We start from the raw sequence: 20,032 nt of genomic DNA on the forward strand, positions 1-20,032 counted from the left end.
CCAGTGGGCAGCCAGAGTCCTGAGCACACCTCTGGGACTCAGATACAGTGAATCCAGGGTCCCAGCCCTCCATGGCCGTGTCTGGTGGATCTGAAGCAAACAGATTACAAAGACAGAGCCAGGTCATGACTGAGTGTATGTCATCTGCCACCAAGCGAGCGACTCCACAGTGATAACAGCAGGAGTTGTGGAGAGAGGGTTCAGTGGGGGATGTAATAGGAAGTTATTAAGTGACACCAGTTTTAGTACAGGTGAGACATGGCCTGATATCCTAAGGTAAAACTGAGCTGCAAGTTAGAAAGCCAAGGTTTAAAGACTGCAGCTCTCGGGTGGGATAACTCCTGTGCGTTTGGCAAGGTTGCTTCCTTGTTTCCCTGGGTGGTTTCAACTGACCAACCTATACCTTGAGTGACTTTTGTCACAGTGAGGAACTGCAATGGACTCTCTCTGTCCCATCCTGTTCTAGCCATCCTTTATTAATAAGCCCTAAGCTATGAGGGGTTAGACGAAGGTGATTAGACAAAATAATTTATGTACACTTTTGTTGTTATTGTTGAAGTCATTTCTAGTGGGGAATCTAATGGATTCATCAGATGGAGAAGATAGAACCCTATTCTGCTGGGTAGTTATCTGATTGTCTCTCCCTGTCTGCCAATAAATACAGAGGAAGGAGCCGACTTCCACTGGGAGACATCCACCTTTCCCAAGCTACTCCCCGAATGTCTGGAAAGGATTAGGATCCATTGATGATCCATTGATCATCTCTTAAACCTTTGTTTTTAAGCCCTCACGCCAGGTGATCCAACCTAATCATTTGAGTGGCAATTCATCTTAGATGTGGACACTCGGAAGGGTCCGACTAGTTTTAAAACTCAGCACTCCTGAAGTTCATGCTTCCAACTGTAGGATCCCCACTTTGATTTCCAAATTCCGTGTGCATTTCTAAAATGGAGGTCATGCCCCAGTGGCGGAAGCCTCTCTGGCTCCTGCTCTCCGGTCACCCCCTTTATGAAGGAAAACTCACTAATTGCTCTGTCTTCTTGCAGCATTTTAACCAATATTTCTGATGTCCATCAAAACATGGGCTACTGTCCTCAGTTTGATGCAATTGATGACCTGCTCACAGGCCGAGAACACCTTTACCTCTATGCCAGGCTGCGGGGCGTGCCAGCAGAGGACATTGAGAAGGTGAACATCAGTTTGTTGTGACCACAGGGGAGATTGGCAAACTCTATGCCTACTTTAGGAAGCACTATCATTTAGAGACAGGAAACTGGGCACGCTATCCACCCATTCCAGCAAATAGTCATGTTCACCATTTGCCAACTGCTGACCTAGAAGCTGGATAGAACAGTGAACAAAACAGGCACACACATAGCAAGTCCCTGCCCTGGAGTCTATCTGGTAGTGCATGCATCTGTCTTTTTTTTTTTTTTTTTTTTTTTTTTGCATCTGTCTTTTAACCCAGCAATCAACATTCTTGAAATTCACCCTGAAGACACACATGTCAAAGTATAAAATGCATAAGCACAAAGTTATTCATTACACCTGCAATTGTAAAATACTGGATACCACCTAAATATGTAGGTGTAGTTGGCTGGATACATGTGATACACGTGACAGTCTTATGCAGCTATAGAGAAGATCTCTGTGGTCTATTATAGACTTATTGCCAATGTTATTTCTAATATTACTGTATGAGAAGAGGCAAGGTGTGAAGGTGAACATGTGGGATGCTACTTTTTTTTTTTTTTTTTTTTTTTTTTTTTTTTTTTTGGTTTTTCGAGACAGGGTTTCTCTGTGTAGCTTTGCGCCTTTCCTGGTACTCGCTTTGGAGACCAGGCTGGCCTCGAACTCACAGAGATCCGCCTGGCTCTGCCTCCCGAGTGCTGGGATTAAAGGCGTGCGCCACCACCGCCCGGCTGTGGGATGCTACTTTTATGTAAGAAAGTAGGAAAATAAAGAAGCAGATGTATGGCTGCTTAGTTTTACAAATAGGACATAAGAGGGTAAACCAGACAACAGTGAGTGTGGAAATCAGAGGACAGTGGTGTGAGAGCGAGCTGGGAGGGGATGATGCTTCTCTGCAGTTAGTCTTTTGTTTGGCTTTGACTCAGGCAGGTGTGTCCATGCTCCACAGATTCAAAACTAAGACGGAATCAGTAAGAGCAAGATGGGGGATGAACGTGAGAACAGGAAGAAAGCCTAGCATTGAATGTAATTGGAACAAACCAGTCTATTTTAAAGAATCATGCAGACAGTTGGTATTTATCCTTAGTCATGGGCAAGGCAGAAGGGACAAAGCCCTTCAGTTTCTGATCTTTTGATAGGTACATTTGCTTTTTATAGCGTGTGGACAAAGCAACTCTGTAGAATTGTAGGTGTGTGATAGACTTGAGTAAATGAACAAATGTGTTGATGTTTTGGGGAGCTACTTTTCTTATTGTAGAAGAGGTGGCATGTCATTTTAGGAAAAGGGGAGACAAGAAGGAACTCGGAGGAGTAGACTGGGACTGGAGATATCCCTGTGTACTCTTGACATGTTTATGTGTATGTAGGTGTACGCACATATGGCATACATAGTGTGAGTGTGTGTGTGTGTGTGTGTGTGTGTGTGTGTGTGTGTGTGTGTGTGTCTGTCTGTCTGTCCAGTGAGAGGACCCAGGCACAAAATACCCTAACAGCACTGAGCACACCTAATGCTCAGATTTGGTTAAAGGAAACTATGACTCTTCAAATAAAAGACTCACTCCAAGGCAGGATCGTCTTGTGTTCTTAGAAAGTAGGGAAGGTCTTTAAACAAAATAATGAGGCATGTCGCAAGGAGCCATCTTGAAGAGGCTTCCTATGGCCAAATGGAACAATCTAAGTATCAAATAATTAATAACCTTTATGGGACTGGGGCATGTGGCTCAGTGGTAGAATGCTTTCCTAGCACCCACAATGCCCTGGGGATCAATTCCCAGCACGGAAAAAAGAAATATGTCCTTTCAAAGCCACATGCAATGAAAATGTGCTAATTTAAAGAGTAACTTGTTGCCGTGATAATTTATAAACCATTGAGAGAAAATTAGGAATTTATAAGATCATATTGCTATATAGATAAATGAACAGGAAAGACAGGAAGTTCTATTTACAATCAGCCCTCAGTGCTGCATAGGGAGGCATCATAGAGAGGATCTAGAACTGGAAAATCATTTTGCAATGACCATATATCCTTCAAGTGAACTTGACACCGGCTAATGCCATCTGAGGAGAGGGAACCTCAACTAAGAAAATGCCTCTATAAGATCAGGCTGTAGGCAAGCCTGTAGGGCATTTTCTTAATTAGTGATTGATGGGGGAGGGCCCAGTCCACTGTGGGTGGTGCTATACTTGGCCTGGGTTCTATAACAAAGCAGGCTGAGCAAGCCATGGGAAGCAAGCCAGTAAGCAGCACTCCTCCATGGCCTCTGCATCAGCTCCTGCCTCCAGGTTCCTGCCCTGTTTGAGTTCTTGCCCTAAATGCTTTTGATGATGAGCTATTATGTGGAAGTGTGGATGAAATGAACCCTTTCCTCCCCAAGTTGCTTTTGGTCACAGTGTTTCATCACAGCAATAGAAACCCCAAAATCATCAATGGATAGCCTTGAGGAAGTTTTTAAATGAGAAATGAGATATTTTATATATTCTAAAATAACATCTGTATAAGTTGCTTATTGGTTTCAAAGTAAGTGTGTGATTTTTCAATGAAAAAAATTAGACAACATGTTAATTGGTTGATCAAGATTAATGTCATGTAGAATGTTCCCAGATATGATACTCTAGTATCATACCTAGCTCCAACATCCCTTATGTAGAATCCTGGCTGAAAATGTACAACCTGAATCTTATCATTAAAAAGCATAAGATAAATTCTAAAGAAACAATATTCCTTTTAAAAGAAGGCGAGAAAGAGGGACTATATATGTTTTTAATATCAAAGTCTGTGGAAATGTTACTGATCACAGTCGGCTAAAGAGACGCACTGAGGGCTACAAAGACAGGTGAAGCACTTATGCAAATGTAAGGCCCTGGGTTCGAATCCCCAGTAAAGTCAGCTGTGGCGGAGAATGTCTGCAACCCCAGTGCCCCTACCAGCAAGACGGGAAGGGAGACCGGAGGAGACTCCTCAAAGCTCATGGGCCACCTAGCCTGGCACACGCAGCGGAACAGCTAAGAGACCCTGTCTCACACAAGATGGAAGGGGAGGAACAGCACCCGAGGTGTCTACCGTCCTCCACACGCGTGCTGAGGCAGACGTGCACCAACCACCCCGACATCCACACGCTGGGGGTGGGGTGGGAGGTGGAGGGCTTGAAACTACTTCCAAACAACAAGTTCAAAATGGAGCCTAGTGGAAGGATCGACAATGGGTTAAGTAGAATATCCAGGGAGCTAGAGAGCAGCAAGTCGTGAGAGGAAAATTAAGCAGGAACACTTGTTGGAATGAGCTTTGTGCTTGTCACTAGAGCAGCCAGCCCAGGCAAAGACTCACAGGAAGTGACGTCTAAATATAGGGCTAGAGACAGGAAGTGAGTCCCAGAGCTACATAGGGGGTGAGTTTGCCTCAAAACACTTTTCCTAAGATGTACAAGAAGCTTATAGAGGTGGCTCTGTTTGGGGGTAGAGCCAGTGAGTTTGGGGTGCACTGTCTTCTTAAAGAGACCTTAGAACTCTTGGTGAGAGATGTAGTCTTTGGAAGGCTGAAGGCTGTTTCCCAGCAGGGAGCTGCGGAACTGAGGAAGCCACACTGGTGAAACCAAAGGTCAGGAAAAGCAAATTGACCTTCCGACCTTGAAGCCTGTGCTAATGCATACCAGCCAGCAGGTGGCCCTGCTGCCACAGATCTGGGGTTGGCAGGAGGAGATCTGAGAACAGCTTTGAACTGTGTCCGGTGCCTGATGCAGTCACTTGTTCATCATCCAACAGCTGAATTGTCTTTCATGTTCCTAGGTTGCTAACTGGGGTATCCAGAGCCTTGGCTTGTCTCAGTACGCTGACCGCCTGGTAGGCACCTACAGTGGAGGTAATAAGCGGAAACTCTCCACCGCCATAGCACTCATTGGCTGCCCGCCCCTACTGCTACTGGTGAGGACACCCCGTACCCTGCAGAGTTGAAGCATCGCTGCGTATCCTGGGCTGGGAAAGTTAGTTCAGGGTTTGCAGCTTTAGAAAAGAGCAGTTTGCTTTTGCCTGGCTCACTCATATCTTGTCCCCTTTGAGGAAATTAACCCAGTGTTTGGTCACAGCACAGTCTGGCCTTCAGTGCCTGGGAAGTATCCTGAGGGGCCAGAAGCAAAGAATGGGAAAGCTCCATCAGCTCCAGGGAATGTTGCTATCTGGTTAGAAATCAGGATGAGAAGGTCTGTGTGGACAGGAGTGCTGACCTGAGTCAGGGGCTCCAGGGACCCTCACAGGAGTTTGGAGCAGACTAGAGTCCCTGAGTCCATGCAGTCTGAGTTTGAAGAGGACACAGGACATAGAGGGGACTGGAAAAGTTGCCTGGGCTATCTCCCTCACTGACCCCTTCTAAGGCTAATTCTACTATTGTCTTTCTTTCTTCCTTCTTTCTTTCTCCTCCTCCTCCTCCTCTTATTATTATTATTATTATTATATTTCTTTATTCCTGTGGTCTTAACTGTAATTTACTCACAGCTGACATAGATCTATAGTTGTACACCATGTTTCTGGGCCCTCCGATTCTCCTTCTGCTCTTGTGTTCTAGAGCTCATGGTTCTGTCATGCTTGCTGGGAAGTGATGGCACACATGTCTGTTAGCCCAGGAAGGATGCAGTGATGGAGAAAGGCCACCTCCAAGTCCATCTCTCCCTGTTTACTCTCCTGCTCTACAGGATGAGCCCACGACAGGGATGGATCCCCAGGCACGCCGCATGCTGTGGAATACCATTGTGAGCATCATCAGAGAAGGGAGAGCCGTGGTTCTCACCTCCCACAGGCAAGAGATCCATCCCCAGGGAGGTGGGGGGAGGGCGGGACATCCCCCATCTTCGTTCTCACGTCCTCTCTCCTGCTTGATAGCATGGAAGAATGTGAAGCGCTGTGTACACGGCTGGCCATCATGGTGAAGGGCACTTTTCAATGTCTGGGCACCATTCAACACCTCAAGTACAAGTAAGCGGATGGAAGGACATGCCTTCCACTACATTCTGTGGGTTCAACCAGGCCTTGAGTTCATCATGGACGTTTGGGACACTTGGCTCTTCATTCCACAGGCACTGGCCAGTGATGGCCGGGCCAGACTCTCTGGAGGCCGATGGAGAAGGCTGGTGAGGTGTTCTATACTGGGCTGATTGCTTGTGCCTGGAAGCTCATAGGAGTCTCAGCATGGGAGATTTCTTACTGGGGCATTCACGGAGCCTAGCGGGGAAGCAGGAGGGTCACCTGGGAAGAAGGAGGGTCACCTGGGAAGTAGGAGGGTCACCTGGGAAGTAGGGGGTCACCTGGGAAGAAGGAGGGTCACCTGGGAAGTAGGGGGTCACCTGGGAAGAAGGAGGACTACCTGGGAAGAAGGAGGGTCACCTGGGAAGAAGGAGGGTCACCTGGGAAGAAGGAGGGTCACCTGGAAGGAGGGTCACCTGGAAGAAGGAGGGTCACCTGGGAAGAAGGAGGGTCACCTGGGAAGTAGGAGGGTCACCTGGGAAGAAGGAGGGTCACCTGGGAAGAAGGAGGGTCACCTGGGAAGAAGGAGGGTCACCTGGGAAGTAGGGGGTCACCTGGGAAGAAGGAGGGTCACCTGGGAAGTAGGAGGGTCACCTGGGAAGAAGGAGGGTCACCTGGGAAGAAGGAGGGTCACCTGGGAAGTAGGAGGGTCACCTGGGAAGAAGGAGGGTCACCTGGGAAGCAGGAGGGTCACCTGGGAAGCAGGAGGGTCACCTGGGAAGTAGAAGGGTCACCTGGGAAGTAGGAGGGTCACCTGGGATGTAGGGGGTCACCTGGGAAGTAGGGGGTCACCTGGGAAGAAGGAGGGTCACCTGGGAAGTAGGAGGGTCACCGTCACTGATCTAGTATCAACCCACAGTTGCCCACAGGTCCAGGACCCACGGCCTGTTTTATGACAGTCCACAACCAATGAATAATTAAGAGACCAAACAGCTAGGCAGAGACGGGAGGATCTCTGTGAGTTCAAGGCCAGCCTAGTCTACAGCCATGACAGCCAGGGCTACACAGAGAAACTCTGTCTTGAAAAAAACCAAAATGAAACAAAACAACAACAACAAAAAAGACCAAACAGCTTGAGAACCAATTTTCTTTTCTAAAATATTGTATCTGGTTAAGTTTTGGCGGGGGGGCGGGGGGGGGGGGGGCGCGGGGGAAATGACCATATATTATATGACAAACTAATAATGCCAGTAATCTTGAACAACATATAAATGGTTAAAGATAATTCCTTATTATTCCTAGCTTATAAGATAAAGCTAACAATTCATTAAAATGAGATTATTGTAACATCACTATCTTTCCTTGAATCCTAATATGCCTGGGAAAGAGTGGATTTATAGTTGTCACTCATATATCTCATATATTTAACATGCTTATCAAGAACCTAGGATATAAGCTACCAAGCTAGCTGGTAAAAAGAACAGAGAATCTAGCTTATCTGAGATCCAAATCTTGGGGAGTCCATGGGAGCATGTTGCATAGCAAACATCATCCTTCACATGCCTCAGGACGGAAAGATCTAATATATAAGGTGCCTTTGGCAAATGGGCATTGGGCCCCAACTTCTTCAGTATCCACCATGTGGAGATTACAGAGATAGCTATGAGGATGTGAGGTCACTAGACCCCTGTGACCAACACCCCATGCCCAACTGCTAAAGAACATTCCCCCCACTATCCCTCTCATTCCTCAGTAGCCTCATGATAGCAGAGGTAAGCAGGAGGGTGTTCCCATGTAGAGGGATGGCGGATTTCCTGGAACTGGAAGGCTAAAAGCATCTTACTGTAGAGACAGCCCTGGTCCATAGAGGAAGTTTTACAGAAAACTTTAGCTGACACAATGTACCTCCACACGTCATCACAGTCACCAGCCAAGGATGCATACTCTTTCTGGTGGCCCGCAGACCTAGTGAGGAGAAGGGAGAAGCATTGTTAGTGCTTTATATCGTTGTAACAAAAAACCTGAGAAAACCCACACTGAGGAGCAAAGGCTGGCCAGCTTGCTTTGGGCCTGGGGCAGAATATCACGGCCGTGGTAATATGTGGCAGAGAATCCTGCTTACCTTAGTAGATTCCAGGAGAGAGCGAATACCTTTTTCAAGCACATGTCCCCATGATCTTCTTCCTCCAACTAGTCCCCACCTCTAATGAAATCATCCACGCTTGAGGTGAGAACACCCTCATGATCATATCATCCCTTAAGGTCCTACCTCTACTCAGTGCTGCATTGAGGACCAAGCCTTCAATACATGAGTCTTTAGGAGATCTATCCAAACCACAACCAAGTTCCACTTCCTTCAGGAACTTTCCTTAGGACGTAGTGCCTTCCCAAGCCTTTGTTCCTCCCCGGGAAGTCTTAGAAAAGTTATTCAGCTTTCCCCACATCCGAGTGCTCCAGCCATGTCCTTGTGGGTGGGCTTGGGATCTCTACAAGGGGCTGTAACCACCGTGAACTTCAGCAAGGATGTTTCTCCAACTTCGCCACACAGACATTCAGACCTCCAGAAACTGATGCCGAACATTTTTTTGCTCCTAGTTTTAAATGTGGGTGGAAGGCCAATGCTGTGGGCTTGTAATCCCCGTTATGCCTAATGAGAGTACTCTTTGGGGACTGCCTTAGTTCCAATAGTCCTGCCCACTCTGTGCACTTGCTAGGTTTGGAGACGGCTACATTGTCACGATGAAAGTTAAATCGCCAAAGGATGACTTGCTTCCCGACTTGAATCCTGTCGAGCAGTTCTTCCAGGGCAACTTCCCAGGCAGTGTGCAGAGAGAGAGGCACCACAGCATGCTCCAGTTCCAGGTCGCCTCCTCTTCCCTGGCCAGGATCTTCCAGCTGCTCATCTCCCACAAGGACAGCCTGCTCATCGAGGAGTACTCAGTCACTCAGACCACGCTCGACCAGGCAAGTCCACCCAGGGTACTAAGTGCCAGTCGGCTGTGCCCGCTGCATGACAGCACCTGACATGAGTAGTGGATGACATGGGGGCAGACAGGATGTCTTTAATTTTAACACATCGTTGGTTTCTGTCCCTTAGAGTAAAATCTGGCATTTCAGAAATGGTTTTCTAATAATATTTCAGTCATCCACAAATTTACAAAGAACAAAATAGACATATTTAATTGTACAGCTCAGTGAGTCTTTATAAACATTTGTTCTTTGTGTAGGTATTTATTTATTAGTATAAATGTGATGTTTATGTGTGTGTGTACTTACATGTGTGCAGGTACACATGAACGTGTGTGAATATGCATGTAGAGGCCTGAGGCTGATGCCAGGATCTTCCTCGATTGCTCTTCCTTCCTATTCTTTGTGGCAGGGTCTCTCAATCAAACCCAGAGCTTTCCAATAATATGGCTACTCTTGCAAGCCAGCTTGCTCCAGGGATCACCTGTCTCCACCTTCCAAGGCTGGAATTATAGTTTACCACACTTACCAGGCATTTATGTGGGTTCTGGAGGATCTGAACTCTGGTCTTCACGTGTGATGAGCATTTTAAGTAGTTTAACAGCTGAGCTGTCTCCATAGCCCGTCTTTACTCTCTTAATTTTGTGTCAGTGAATGCTGTCTACCAAACACTCTCTTTCCACTCTTTGCTCCCCTGACGGTGCCCTGACAAGTTCTGTTTCACTTTGTTTTTGAGGGTCTTGTTATATGAAACCCAGGACTGTATGGAAGCTTTGGCTTCCAAGTGCTGGGAATAAAGGCTTGTGCCACCATGGCTGGTGCCTCCCACTTTCTCTTTAAAATTGTTGTTGATATCTATCTATCTCTGTTGATTGACCGATCAATAGATAGATAGATGATTGATAGATAGATGGATAGATAGATGATAGAGATATATAGATACACACATATTCCTAAATATATAAATGCAACCTGACCAGTTCTTATAATGTTACTTATATGCATATGTTTTTGTCCAACTGGTGTGCTCTCGCTCTCTCTCTCTCTCTCTCTCTCTCTCTCTCTCTCTCTCTCTCTCTCAGCATTTCTTAGATGTCTGCAGTTCTTTGTGTAGGGTTGGGGCCTCTGAAGCTCCCCCACCATCCACGTTAGCTTGTCCACTGGTGTCACCCTTGTTCGGGTCCTTCTACAGTCTATGAAACTGACTACTCTAGACACTTCATATAAGTGTAATCAAATAGTACTTGTCATTTTGTTACTGGCCTAATGTCCCCAAGGGTTCAGCACCACACTGTATCATGTGTCAGAATTGCCTTCCCTTTCAAGACTGAGTAATATTCAATTACACCTGCATTTTACTTATGTATCCATTCATTCATCAGTGAATTTTTGCGTTTGTCCTAGGTTGTTGGGGATTTTTTTATTTCCAATTTCTTATTTTTAGTAAACATCTTTAAAGACCATTTGGTAAAGCAGTGGAATCAGGCGAGTGTTTATCTGTAGAGAAGCTCACTCACCTGGTTATCTGTACTTTCTTGCCACCCTTAGGCAGGTGACAGTCACATTGGACTCCTGCACAAATTGTGGCCACACTGCATGTGGCATGAAGACCTCAGCAGAGAGCAGCTGCCTGTGCTCAGTTCCTGTTTTTAGAGAGCCGGGACTCTGCCGGCTGTCTTAGTTATCCCAGTTTCTCATGTCCGTGGCCCTTGGAATCCTCCAGCAAAACCCACTTGGCTCGGGAGTCTGAGAAGCAAGCCTTGTTCAGGGCACTGCTGTGTGGCCTTGTGGCACACCACAGAAGGAAACAAACTACACCCACAGGGCCGTCCATCAACTGTGGGAAACACAGAGCCAAGCACGCATGTGGTGTGGGGTCCCATCTTTCTAGAAACATCTACTTTCTCTTCTCTTGCCTGTAGGTATTTGTGAACTTCGCTAAACAGCAGACTGAGACCTATGACCTCCCTCTGCACCCTCGAGCTGCTGGAGCCAGCTGGCAAGCCAAGGTACTGCCAACTGCCCTTTCCTCACCATGGCTTAGACAGGGCCTCAGCTCAGGGGCTTTGCTGGGCCGGAGGTGCTCAGAGGTTCATTCAGATGACGCTCTGCAGAGAGCAGCCACGCCACATCCCCGCCTGTCCCTATCATGCCCACAATCCTCCTTGCTTGATCCCAGCCGTCCTCACTAAGAGCAGTTCTCAGTTGAAGATTCACCCAGTAGCTGAGCGGCTCCCACCTATAATCTGAAAACCATTTGGATGGGGTGGGTGAATCACATCTTAAAAGCACTTATTTATGTGTATGCATGAGTATGTGTCCAACCCAAGTTGTCAGGGTTGAGGCACGTGCCTTTATCCAGTGATACCGCCTCACAGGCCCAAAGAGTATTTTGAAAGGAACTTTCCCCGAACATTTTTACTAACAGCATAAAAACTAAAAATCTCCAAACTTCAAGTTTTAGGAATAAGCAGGGAAAGAGAGAATATTGAAACGTCTTGGCTGTTGGGATATGACCAACACTTCTTGGTCACACCTTGGAGCTTGAAAGGATGGGGACTAACGGGCACTCCGTTTAATGGTAGACATGTCTGGTTAGAGCCAAGGCTTTGGCCAGTTTGGGGGAGGTGGATTCTTTATTCTTCATGGAGCAATTAAGATAGCGAAGGAAGAAGTGATAGGAAGTGATGGAAGGTACAAGTTCTGTCCCAGGATAATGCCTGGGATGGACTTCCAGTGCTGCCCTAGCGCAGTGCCTACATCAGGAGAGTACCCACCCAGTTTCCCAGATGGAAAGAAAGCTAGAGAGAGTAGTGGGGTTGATGCCAGTAGCCAGATGGCTGGGCTTAAGCATGAGATTTTAACAAGGACAAGTAACTGTGCCATTCTGTCCAGACTACTGGACAGCAAATCAAATCAACTCAAAGTATTTATTTATTTATTTATTTATTTATTTATTTATTTATTTATTTATTTTGGTTTTTCGAGACAGGGTTTCTCTGTGTAGCTTTGCGCCTTTCCTGGAACTCACTTGGTAGCCCAAGCTGGCCTCGAACTCACAGAGATCCGCCTGGCTCTGCCTCCCGAGTGCTGGGATTAAAGGCGTGCGCCACCACCGCCCGGCCAAAGTATTTATTTAAAACAAACAAACAAACAAACAAAAAACATATGAAAAGCCTTATTTTCCATAGGTTTCTCTTTCCTCCCAACCAATTTCTTAATTGTAATAAAAGCCAAATACAGCAGAAGAGCAAAGCATGTCTTTCCAAGGTCATGCTTGTAATGAATACTTCTCCATCCCATGGCTACTTGGCAAGGATGATTTTGTCTCTCCATCTGTCACCCTCCAGAGGGCCCGGAATGCCCAAGTGAAAATGCCTGTCCAGGGCAAATTCCTTTTGCCAGTCTTCTAACTATTGCCTCTCATGTTTAGATCTGTTGATACAGGTTGAAAAAAATTATTCTTTGAGGGTCATTTACAGTCATGAGTCCCTTTTATAACAGAGAACACATAGTTAGATAGCAAAATTATTTCTAAGAGCTACCTATGTCCCCTTCCACATACCATGACATACTATTTATTTATTTATTTATTTATTTATTTATTTATTTCAGTTATTTGTTTGTTTGTTTGTTGACTGGGTCTCACTGTGTGGTCCAGGTTGGCTCCAAAGCCATGGTCTGCCAAAGCAAGTGTGTGTTGCCATAGCCAGGGGCACAGTCCCTCCTACAGGACTAACACCAGCTGACCTGGACCAGGCCAGGTTGCTCACGGTCTGTGATTTGGACTGCTTGATTCCAACTTTTCCCTAAGTTCATGTTTCTATTGTGTTTGTCACATTCTTTTTTTTTTCTTACCAATATTCAAGAACCTATTGTAACACATTGGCTAAATTACTATTTTTATAATAAATGTGTTATTCAAAAATCTAACTCTGACCTATGACATACCATCTTCATAAAAAGTTTACAGAAATCCTTTATATGGTATTATATATAAATCTGTCATAAATCAGATAGTAATTGAGTTCTTATCTACATTATCCTACTTAAATATCCTGAAGACAAGAAGCAGGTGCTTTACGTCAGTCAAGGAGATCCAGGCAACGTTCCCAGCTTGTTCTGAACAAACAAGAAAGCTAGGCTTCGGGAAGTTCAGCCGCTGATGGCTTCACAGCTCCTGATTTTGAGCAGGGACTAAACAGACGTTTCATTATCTAGAAATCTACTTATCAGGGATGTTTTAAAGTTCTCCAAAGGACCCAGTCTTAGGAGACATCTCTTAGGATTTGGCTCCATACATTGTCACAATCTGTTTTCTGAAAACAGATGAACATCAAGGTCTTGGCAGGAGAGCGGGTGATCAAGGATCTGTTAACTTAGAAATCTCCTAAACAAGTGAATCATTTTACACCCATCACATTTGCTTTAGAAAATCAGGAGCAACTCAGAACAATGTCTGATTCTTATTTTTATACATAGAGGTTTCCCTACATCATGTTTATCGTTCAGTTAGATTCTTAAGTGTTTAAGTACCTGCAGTCTTGACTGAGACTCTTGTTCTGTCTCAGAGCCTGTTCTTATCCCTATATCTCATTGTCTATTTCTTAAGAGGTTGTGTGTTTAAACCAGATAATTGGACAAGCCACATTTCGCATAGGCTGGGAAGGCCTACCTCCAACCCTCTCCTTCTCCTGCTCCCCCGACCTCACAGCTGGTATTGGATCATGAAGACAGCCTATAATTTATGATTAGAGATGATATGTCTCTAGCTAGAAAGGTTGAGTTAGAAATATGTCCATTTCTCTAGGACCCTGAACTTAGTGCGTAAGTTTGATCTGGATTCATTATCATGAACTCCATTTGAATCTCTCTTCATGCTATCTATACCCTGGTCAAATGATCTTTCTTCCCAGGGACCACCTCTGAATGAGCTAGACAAAGAGAGGTCTAGACAAGGGCTGAACTGAAACGGTAACTTCTTGGCTTTTAAGCCAGCAAGGTGATGGTGACTTTCTTGGGTTAAATAAAACACGCAGGGGAACTGGAGAGATGGCTCAGTAGTTAAGAGCACTGACTGCTCTTCCAGAACACTAGAGTTCAATTCCCAGCACCCACATGGCAGGTCACAGCTGTCTGTAATTTAAATTCCAGTGGATCTAACTCCCTCACACAGGTATACATGCAGGCCAAATACCAATGCACATAAAATAAAAATAAATTATTTAAAAAAACAACACCCAGGGTTGGGAACTTAGCTCAGTGGTAGAAATCCTCGTCCAACACTAAAAGGATCTAGGTTTGAACGCCAGCATGGGAGTGGGGAATATGGTCTCCAAAACATCCATTGGAAAGAGCACCAAGGGAATAGCTTTCTACTAAAAATGTAAACGCACAGGCACATAAGTCTCTGTAAGAAATGTGTGGACCTTAGAGCACATCTGGTCTGCTCACTTCACAGCTAAGAACTCAAGGCAGCCCATAACCTTGGTTGTTTGATAGAATCCAAGTCCATTCAGCTGAGCGTCCTCCAGACCCTGCCAATGGCTATACCTTAAAACCTAAAACTCTATTGCTCCAGAAAACCAGGAGAAGTGTCCAGCTAACCTTCCACAGGACTGATCCCAACCATGTTGCTTGTTCCATATAGCTCGAAGGGAAAGCTGGACGGCCGGAGACGCAGGAGCCTTTGCCCACAGGATCAACTGAACGACTGGCGAACATAAACAAGCCTACCGAGGCAGAAGACAAACACACCAGGCGCCCACAGTGAACTCAAGGAGGCTCTTCCAGAAGGAAACCAAGACTCACTGGCTCACCGGAATTCCTGATGGCAAAACTGACCTATCCAAACATCCAGACCACCCAAGTAGCCGCTGACCAGTGGCTTTGCTTAGCACCTCGTCCATTCTGAGTGGATGTGCTTTTGTGGGGTGGGAGGAGTGTGGGTGTGTGGGTATTATTTGGAAGGAGGAATAAAATGCACTCTCCTTGTGAACTACTCATTAATCTCCCCTAAACACGGCTTCATTAGTGTTCAGCATATGGTATAGTTTCAGACTTTCTCAGAGGGGAGAGGAGCAGTCACTTACAGCATGAGGGATTCAGAGAAGCATGAAGTCCATTCTCATCTACCATGTGGGTCCCAGGAGTCAAATTTGGGTCATCAGACTTGGTAGTAAGCATCCACTGAGCCATCTTGAATGCCCTGTAAACTATTTTGAGTGGCAATTTATTCCCCTTCTCTCATCCCTCTACTAGATTGCAAGATTCTATAGATCTTGAATCTTACTCGTCTTTGTAGCCTTTGCTATTTATATGCTCTTTTCTGATGTTTTAACAACATACTAGATTTTCAGTAACTACTAAGTGGGTAGCATGAAAATGTTATGATTCATAACAGTAGCAAAATTACAATTATGAAGTAGCAATGAAAATAATTTTATGACTGGGGGTCACCATGACATGAGAAATTGTATTAAAGGGTTGCAGCATTAGGGAGGTTGAGAACGGTTGAATTAAATTAAGCTTGCCTTACCCTAAATTAACCTAATAAGATAATATAGTTTTAAAACCAGTGGCTGGAACCCAGCTAATTGCAAGTATTCTGCCAGCCACAGACGACAAACTGAGGAAATATGTCCGTTTAAGGGACAATCGGACTCTACGCCCCCAGGCTACTTCTCTGTCCTTCAGCAGCGTTTTCTGACTGTGTTCTAGCGCCCTCTGGACCATCTTCGCAGCAGGTACCATCCGCTTCTCAGTCTTTGACCTGCTCAACTAGTCCCTGTCGAATGTGTCTAACATTTTCCTTCCTAAGAGGTAGGAGTCAGAAGTGAGCTCTCAAGTAGAATTCCCAGACTGCTAATGACTGGATAGAACTGCCCGGTCAGGGCCCATTGTACCTTTGGCCTCTCCCAGTCACTGGAGGTCAGGGGTGAGTTCTTTCTTGGATCCTGAACTCCACAAACCTGTGTTCTGAATTCTTTGGATTGATTTAAGCAACTCGTAGATTAGACTGGGTCCAGAATGAACTACATCCAATATCTAACTGTTCAGATCCATTAGCAGCCTCGGCTAGGTACATTTTGATAATGGGTTTATCTAATTAGAGTCATCTTCTGGGGTTCTAGATGATTTTATGTATAAGAGTTATAGACCAGACCTTATATAAATTAAGGAAAATGTCTTGCTCATTTAGAGATTGAATCATGCTAAAAGTATAATGGGCTAGACGTGGTGGTGTTCCTCTTTAATCCCAGCACTGGGGATGCAGACGCAGGCTGATCTCTCTGAGTTCCAGGACAGCCAGGGTTACATAGAGAGACCCTAGTTGAGAAAGTCAGTCTTGTTTGCCTTTGCTTGGAAAGGTCAACAGTGCACCCCCCAAGGCTTCATTCACACACAGACTCACACACACACACACACACACACACACACACACACACACACACACCCCAGCACTGAACGAGGACTGAGCATCCCCAAAATTTTCTCTGACCTACACCCAAAAGGCAATTACAAGGCTCTTTTGACCTGTGGGATGATGTAGACTCTGGGTCTGACATGTTTTCCTAGGAACCTCATCTTTCTCACTAGAAGGGACCACAGTCTTGGTTTTAGGAAGAGAATCATGGCAGCCCTTTAACCAAATGGCATTGACCTCTGACCCTAGTTTTAAACCTGCCATATTATGCTAACCCTGTTAACCTTACTTGTCCATGAACATAATCATGAGCTTTCATACTGGAGCATGGCAACAACCATGCCCGCCTATATTATATTGTGCAATTAGATCGAGTAGCTAAGGCATGTCTAAATTACTTAACAGCACCGCCAGCAGCAACCAGATTGGCAGAAGTTTCGTTCACGGTGGCATTGGGAAATGAACTTTAGTTACAAGTGCTCACATTCTATGGAAAGTCCACTAAAATCCAAACATCTCTTTCCAGTCAGTAGACTAGCAACTCCTGCAACTCTGGCCCTGCCTCCTAATCACCATCTAAAATGTCGGGTTTTAGACTGCCTCTTTGTTGTCTTGGTCTGGATGATGGTACATAACCACACATCATGAAAAAGAACCCAGTCAATCCAGTGACATCACATAAGCCATTACTCTTCCGTCAGTGGTGGGTTCGGGTCTTGATTATACAATACTGGAAACACAATATGTCTTTTGTTTATTCTGGGTTGTTTGGTTGGTTGGTTGGTTGGTTTTTCCAGACAGGGTTTCTTTGTATAACCCTGGCTGTTCTGGAACTCACTCTATAGACCAGGCTGGCCTCAAACTCAGGGATCTGCCTGCCTCTGCCTCCTGAGGGCTGGGATTAAAGGTGTGCACCACCACTGCCTGGCTTCAATATCTTTTGTAGATATCGGATAGGTTTTCTGTATTTGGTAGCAATTATGTTGGGGTTTTGTTTTGTTTTCCCTTTTTCAATGCTGGGAATCCAATCTCGAGCATAGCACATGCTAGACAACTGTCATACTACTGAGCCACAGCCCAGCCCACAACTGGGATATTTTGCCGGGGTGTGGGTGGGTATCTTGTGCACTGAATTAAGTCAATTTTGGTTTTTTTTCTCACTAGAAGTGGTTCTGTACCCTTGCAGCATAAAGGGACTATGGGAAAGTGATTTTTCTCCCTGGACTTTGCTCAGGAGCTGTGTGGACTCATAGGCAAACAGTTTTAACCAGCCTCTGATCAAACATTCTCTTTTCTAGCCAGCCACTGTGAGGGCATGTTGGGTCACAGAGAATGTGAATGCCCTGTCCTGCCTCCACACTGCATCAGATGTTACTCCTCATTCCTGCCCCTCACATTACTTCCCCTGAAGTGTTTTGTCAGGTATTAAATGGGATACACTGAGAAGTTGATCAGTAATCAGTATTATTGTATGAATATCCTAGAACATGTATATATATATATATAAACCTACATAGTCTGGCCTATAAAAGGCAGCATGGGCTGGCCTACTTTTTCCTTAGCATGTTACTGTATTACTGCTGCAGGCAAATGTAACACAGGGGGAAGGGTGTGTTTATACAAACAGAAAAGGCAATGAGAAAACACAGTTTAGAACTTGAAGGAACTCAGCAGGAATAGAGGCCGAAAGGAAAAGTATCAGCTCAGGACGCCCAAGAGCAAGTTCTCAGCACAAAGAAGACTGATTTGCCCCAGAGTGACAGAGGGCAGGGATAAGGGACAAAGACAGGAGCTAGAGGGAGAGGGTAAAGGGGAAGGATCAAAGGAAAGGGTGCGAGGGCATTTGTCTTGGGGTGGGGACAAAGGGCTGCCTCTGCAGAGAGAGGAGATGGGTGTGGCCCAGAGGAACACAGCAGGTTATAGAGGACAAAGGGAAAGCCTGCGTTAGAATGAGGTGTTTCATTTTAATTGGGCGTGTTAATTAGGGCAGCCAAAGGGAGCCTTTGATGGCTGGACTTCGACACTTTGATAGCTGGACTTTGGTGGTCAGCCTCAGGAGCAGGAAGTGACCAAATAAGGGAACAGACCTTGGTGGCTAGCTTCAGGAATGTAATCTAATGATTTGTCAGCAAGGCAGGGTGGCCGGGAGAGAAGGGCAAGGCCTGCCAGAGCCATGCCTGCCAATCAAGCAGGTCAGAGTCCCTTCAGGGCTGCGGAACCTTTAGTGTCAGTGGGTGTGTGAATGTGGAGGCCCAGGACTTGTGTACTCCTGCAGACTTCATAGACACCATATATTCAGTTTACACTAGGTTTGTTATTTTATCTTTCTTCGATAATAGTTTCATTTTATCGTACTGAAGCTTTTTGCCACCAAAAACTATTTTTTTAAGCTTTCAACTTTTTAGGACACTGCTAAAAGCACAAATTCCTACAGTTGCACAAAAATAGTTTCTCTATACCCTTATTATATAAGCTTTCTTTCTATTAAAAAAATTGAGCCAGGTTCTTATGTAGTTTATGCTAACCTCAAACTTAATTTGTAGTTAACAGTACCCTTGAACTCCTGATCCTTTTGTCTCTGCCTCCTGACTGCTGGGATTACTGGCTTAAACTACCATATCCAACTAAATGTTTTATTCTTTTACTATTTTACTTTTTAAACTTTTTGGTTGGCGATCAAGACACAAGCTTAGAGTTATTCAGAGTTAAACCACCAGTGTCCTTGACCTCCTCAGTTCTTCTCATTAGAAAGTTTTCAAGGTAATAACTCACTCGGAGCTGTCACCTCCTACAACAACATCATCTTATGCTGGAATCGCTCATGAAAGCCTTGCAACTTGCCAATACCAAGGGACATCAGTCCTTTCAGTGTGCAGCAGGAACAGTATGTCATGGTGACTCAGCTCTTCTCCCAAGATGCACTCTTGAATTGCCATGCCAGCAGAGCAGAGAAGCATTGCTTGGAGAAAGATCTTACAAGGATTTCTTGCTGTTACTGATGTTCCCACACATCACACATCGGCCCTTTTGCTGGCGTTGCGCCCACATCACAATATCGAAGTGATACCTTCCCTTCAAACACCACTCTGCTTTGCCCAAGCCATAGCGGTAGCAGAAAGATGACGTCACTGCAGCCCATGATGCTTTGCTTGCCTTGCCCCCTTTGTCACAGATTTGCTTCTAAACCAACAACGCAGCTGGAACATTCCTCTATTCATGAAAATGTTTGCTCTTGGGGTCATGTTTTCAAACTTTTGAAGATTATTGAGGGCTATAGAAACTTCTGCTAAATTCTGTGGCTCTTCTTGGCCTTCTTCTTCTTCTTCTTCTTCTTCTTCTTCTTCTTCTTCTTCTTCTTCTTCTTCTTCTTCTTCGACTTCTTCGGTTTCTTTTTTCCTCTCTCTTCTCCAGCTATGTGTCCCTCTTCTTGTGCTAACAATTCTTTATTAGTCACTTCCTCAGGAGCTCCTAGGTATCATCCCCTGTCACACCCAGGTC

At 45.3% G+C, this 20,032-nt stretch overlaps 1 protein-coding gene across 1 annotated transcript in view; it reads left to right on the top strand.

Moving 5' to 3' along the window:
* Positions 1-19,845, top strand: part of Abca4 (ATP binding cassette subfamily A member 4) — a 145,837-nt gene extending 125,992 nt beyond the window's left edge. Inside the window, exons 44-50 of the mRNA XM_052730603.1 lie at positions 1,047-1,188; positions 4,975-5,109; positions 5,874-5,977; positions 6,061-6,153; positions 8,856-9,105; positions 11,031-11,117; positions 14,759-19,845. Of these exons, the coding sequence (XP_052586563.1) occupies positions 1,047-1,188; positions 4,975-5,109; positions 5,874-5,977; positions 6,061-6,153; positions 8,856-9,105; positions 11,031-11,117; positions 14,759-14,881 (934 nt within the window). The 3' untranslated portion in view covers positions 14,882-19,845. The remainder of the gene's footprint in view (positions 1-1,046; positions 1,189-4,974; positions 5,110-5,873; positions 5,978-6,060; positions 6,154-8,855; positions 9,106-11,030; positions 11,118-14,758) is intronic.
* Positions 19,846-20,032: the final 187 nt, after the last annotated feature.

This window comes from Peromyscus californicus, unplaced genomic scaffold (genome assembly GCF_007827085.1).
Source record: "Peromyscus californicus insignis strain IS unplaced genomic scaffold, ASM782708v3 Scaffold_9__1_contigs__length_137607984, whole genome shotgun sequence".
NCBI lineage: Eukaryota > Metazoa > Chordata > Mammalia > Rodentia > Cricetidae > Peromyscus > Peromyscus californicus.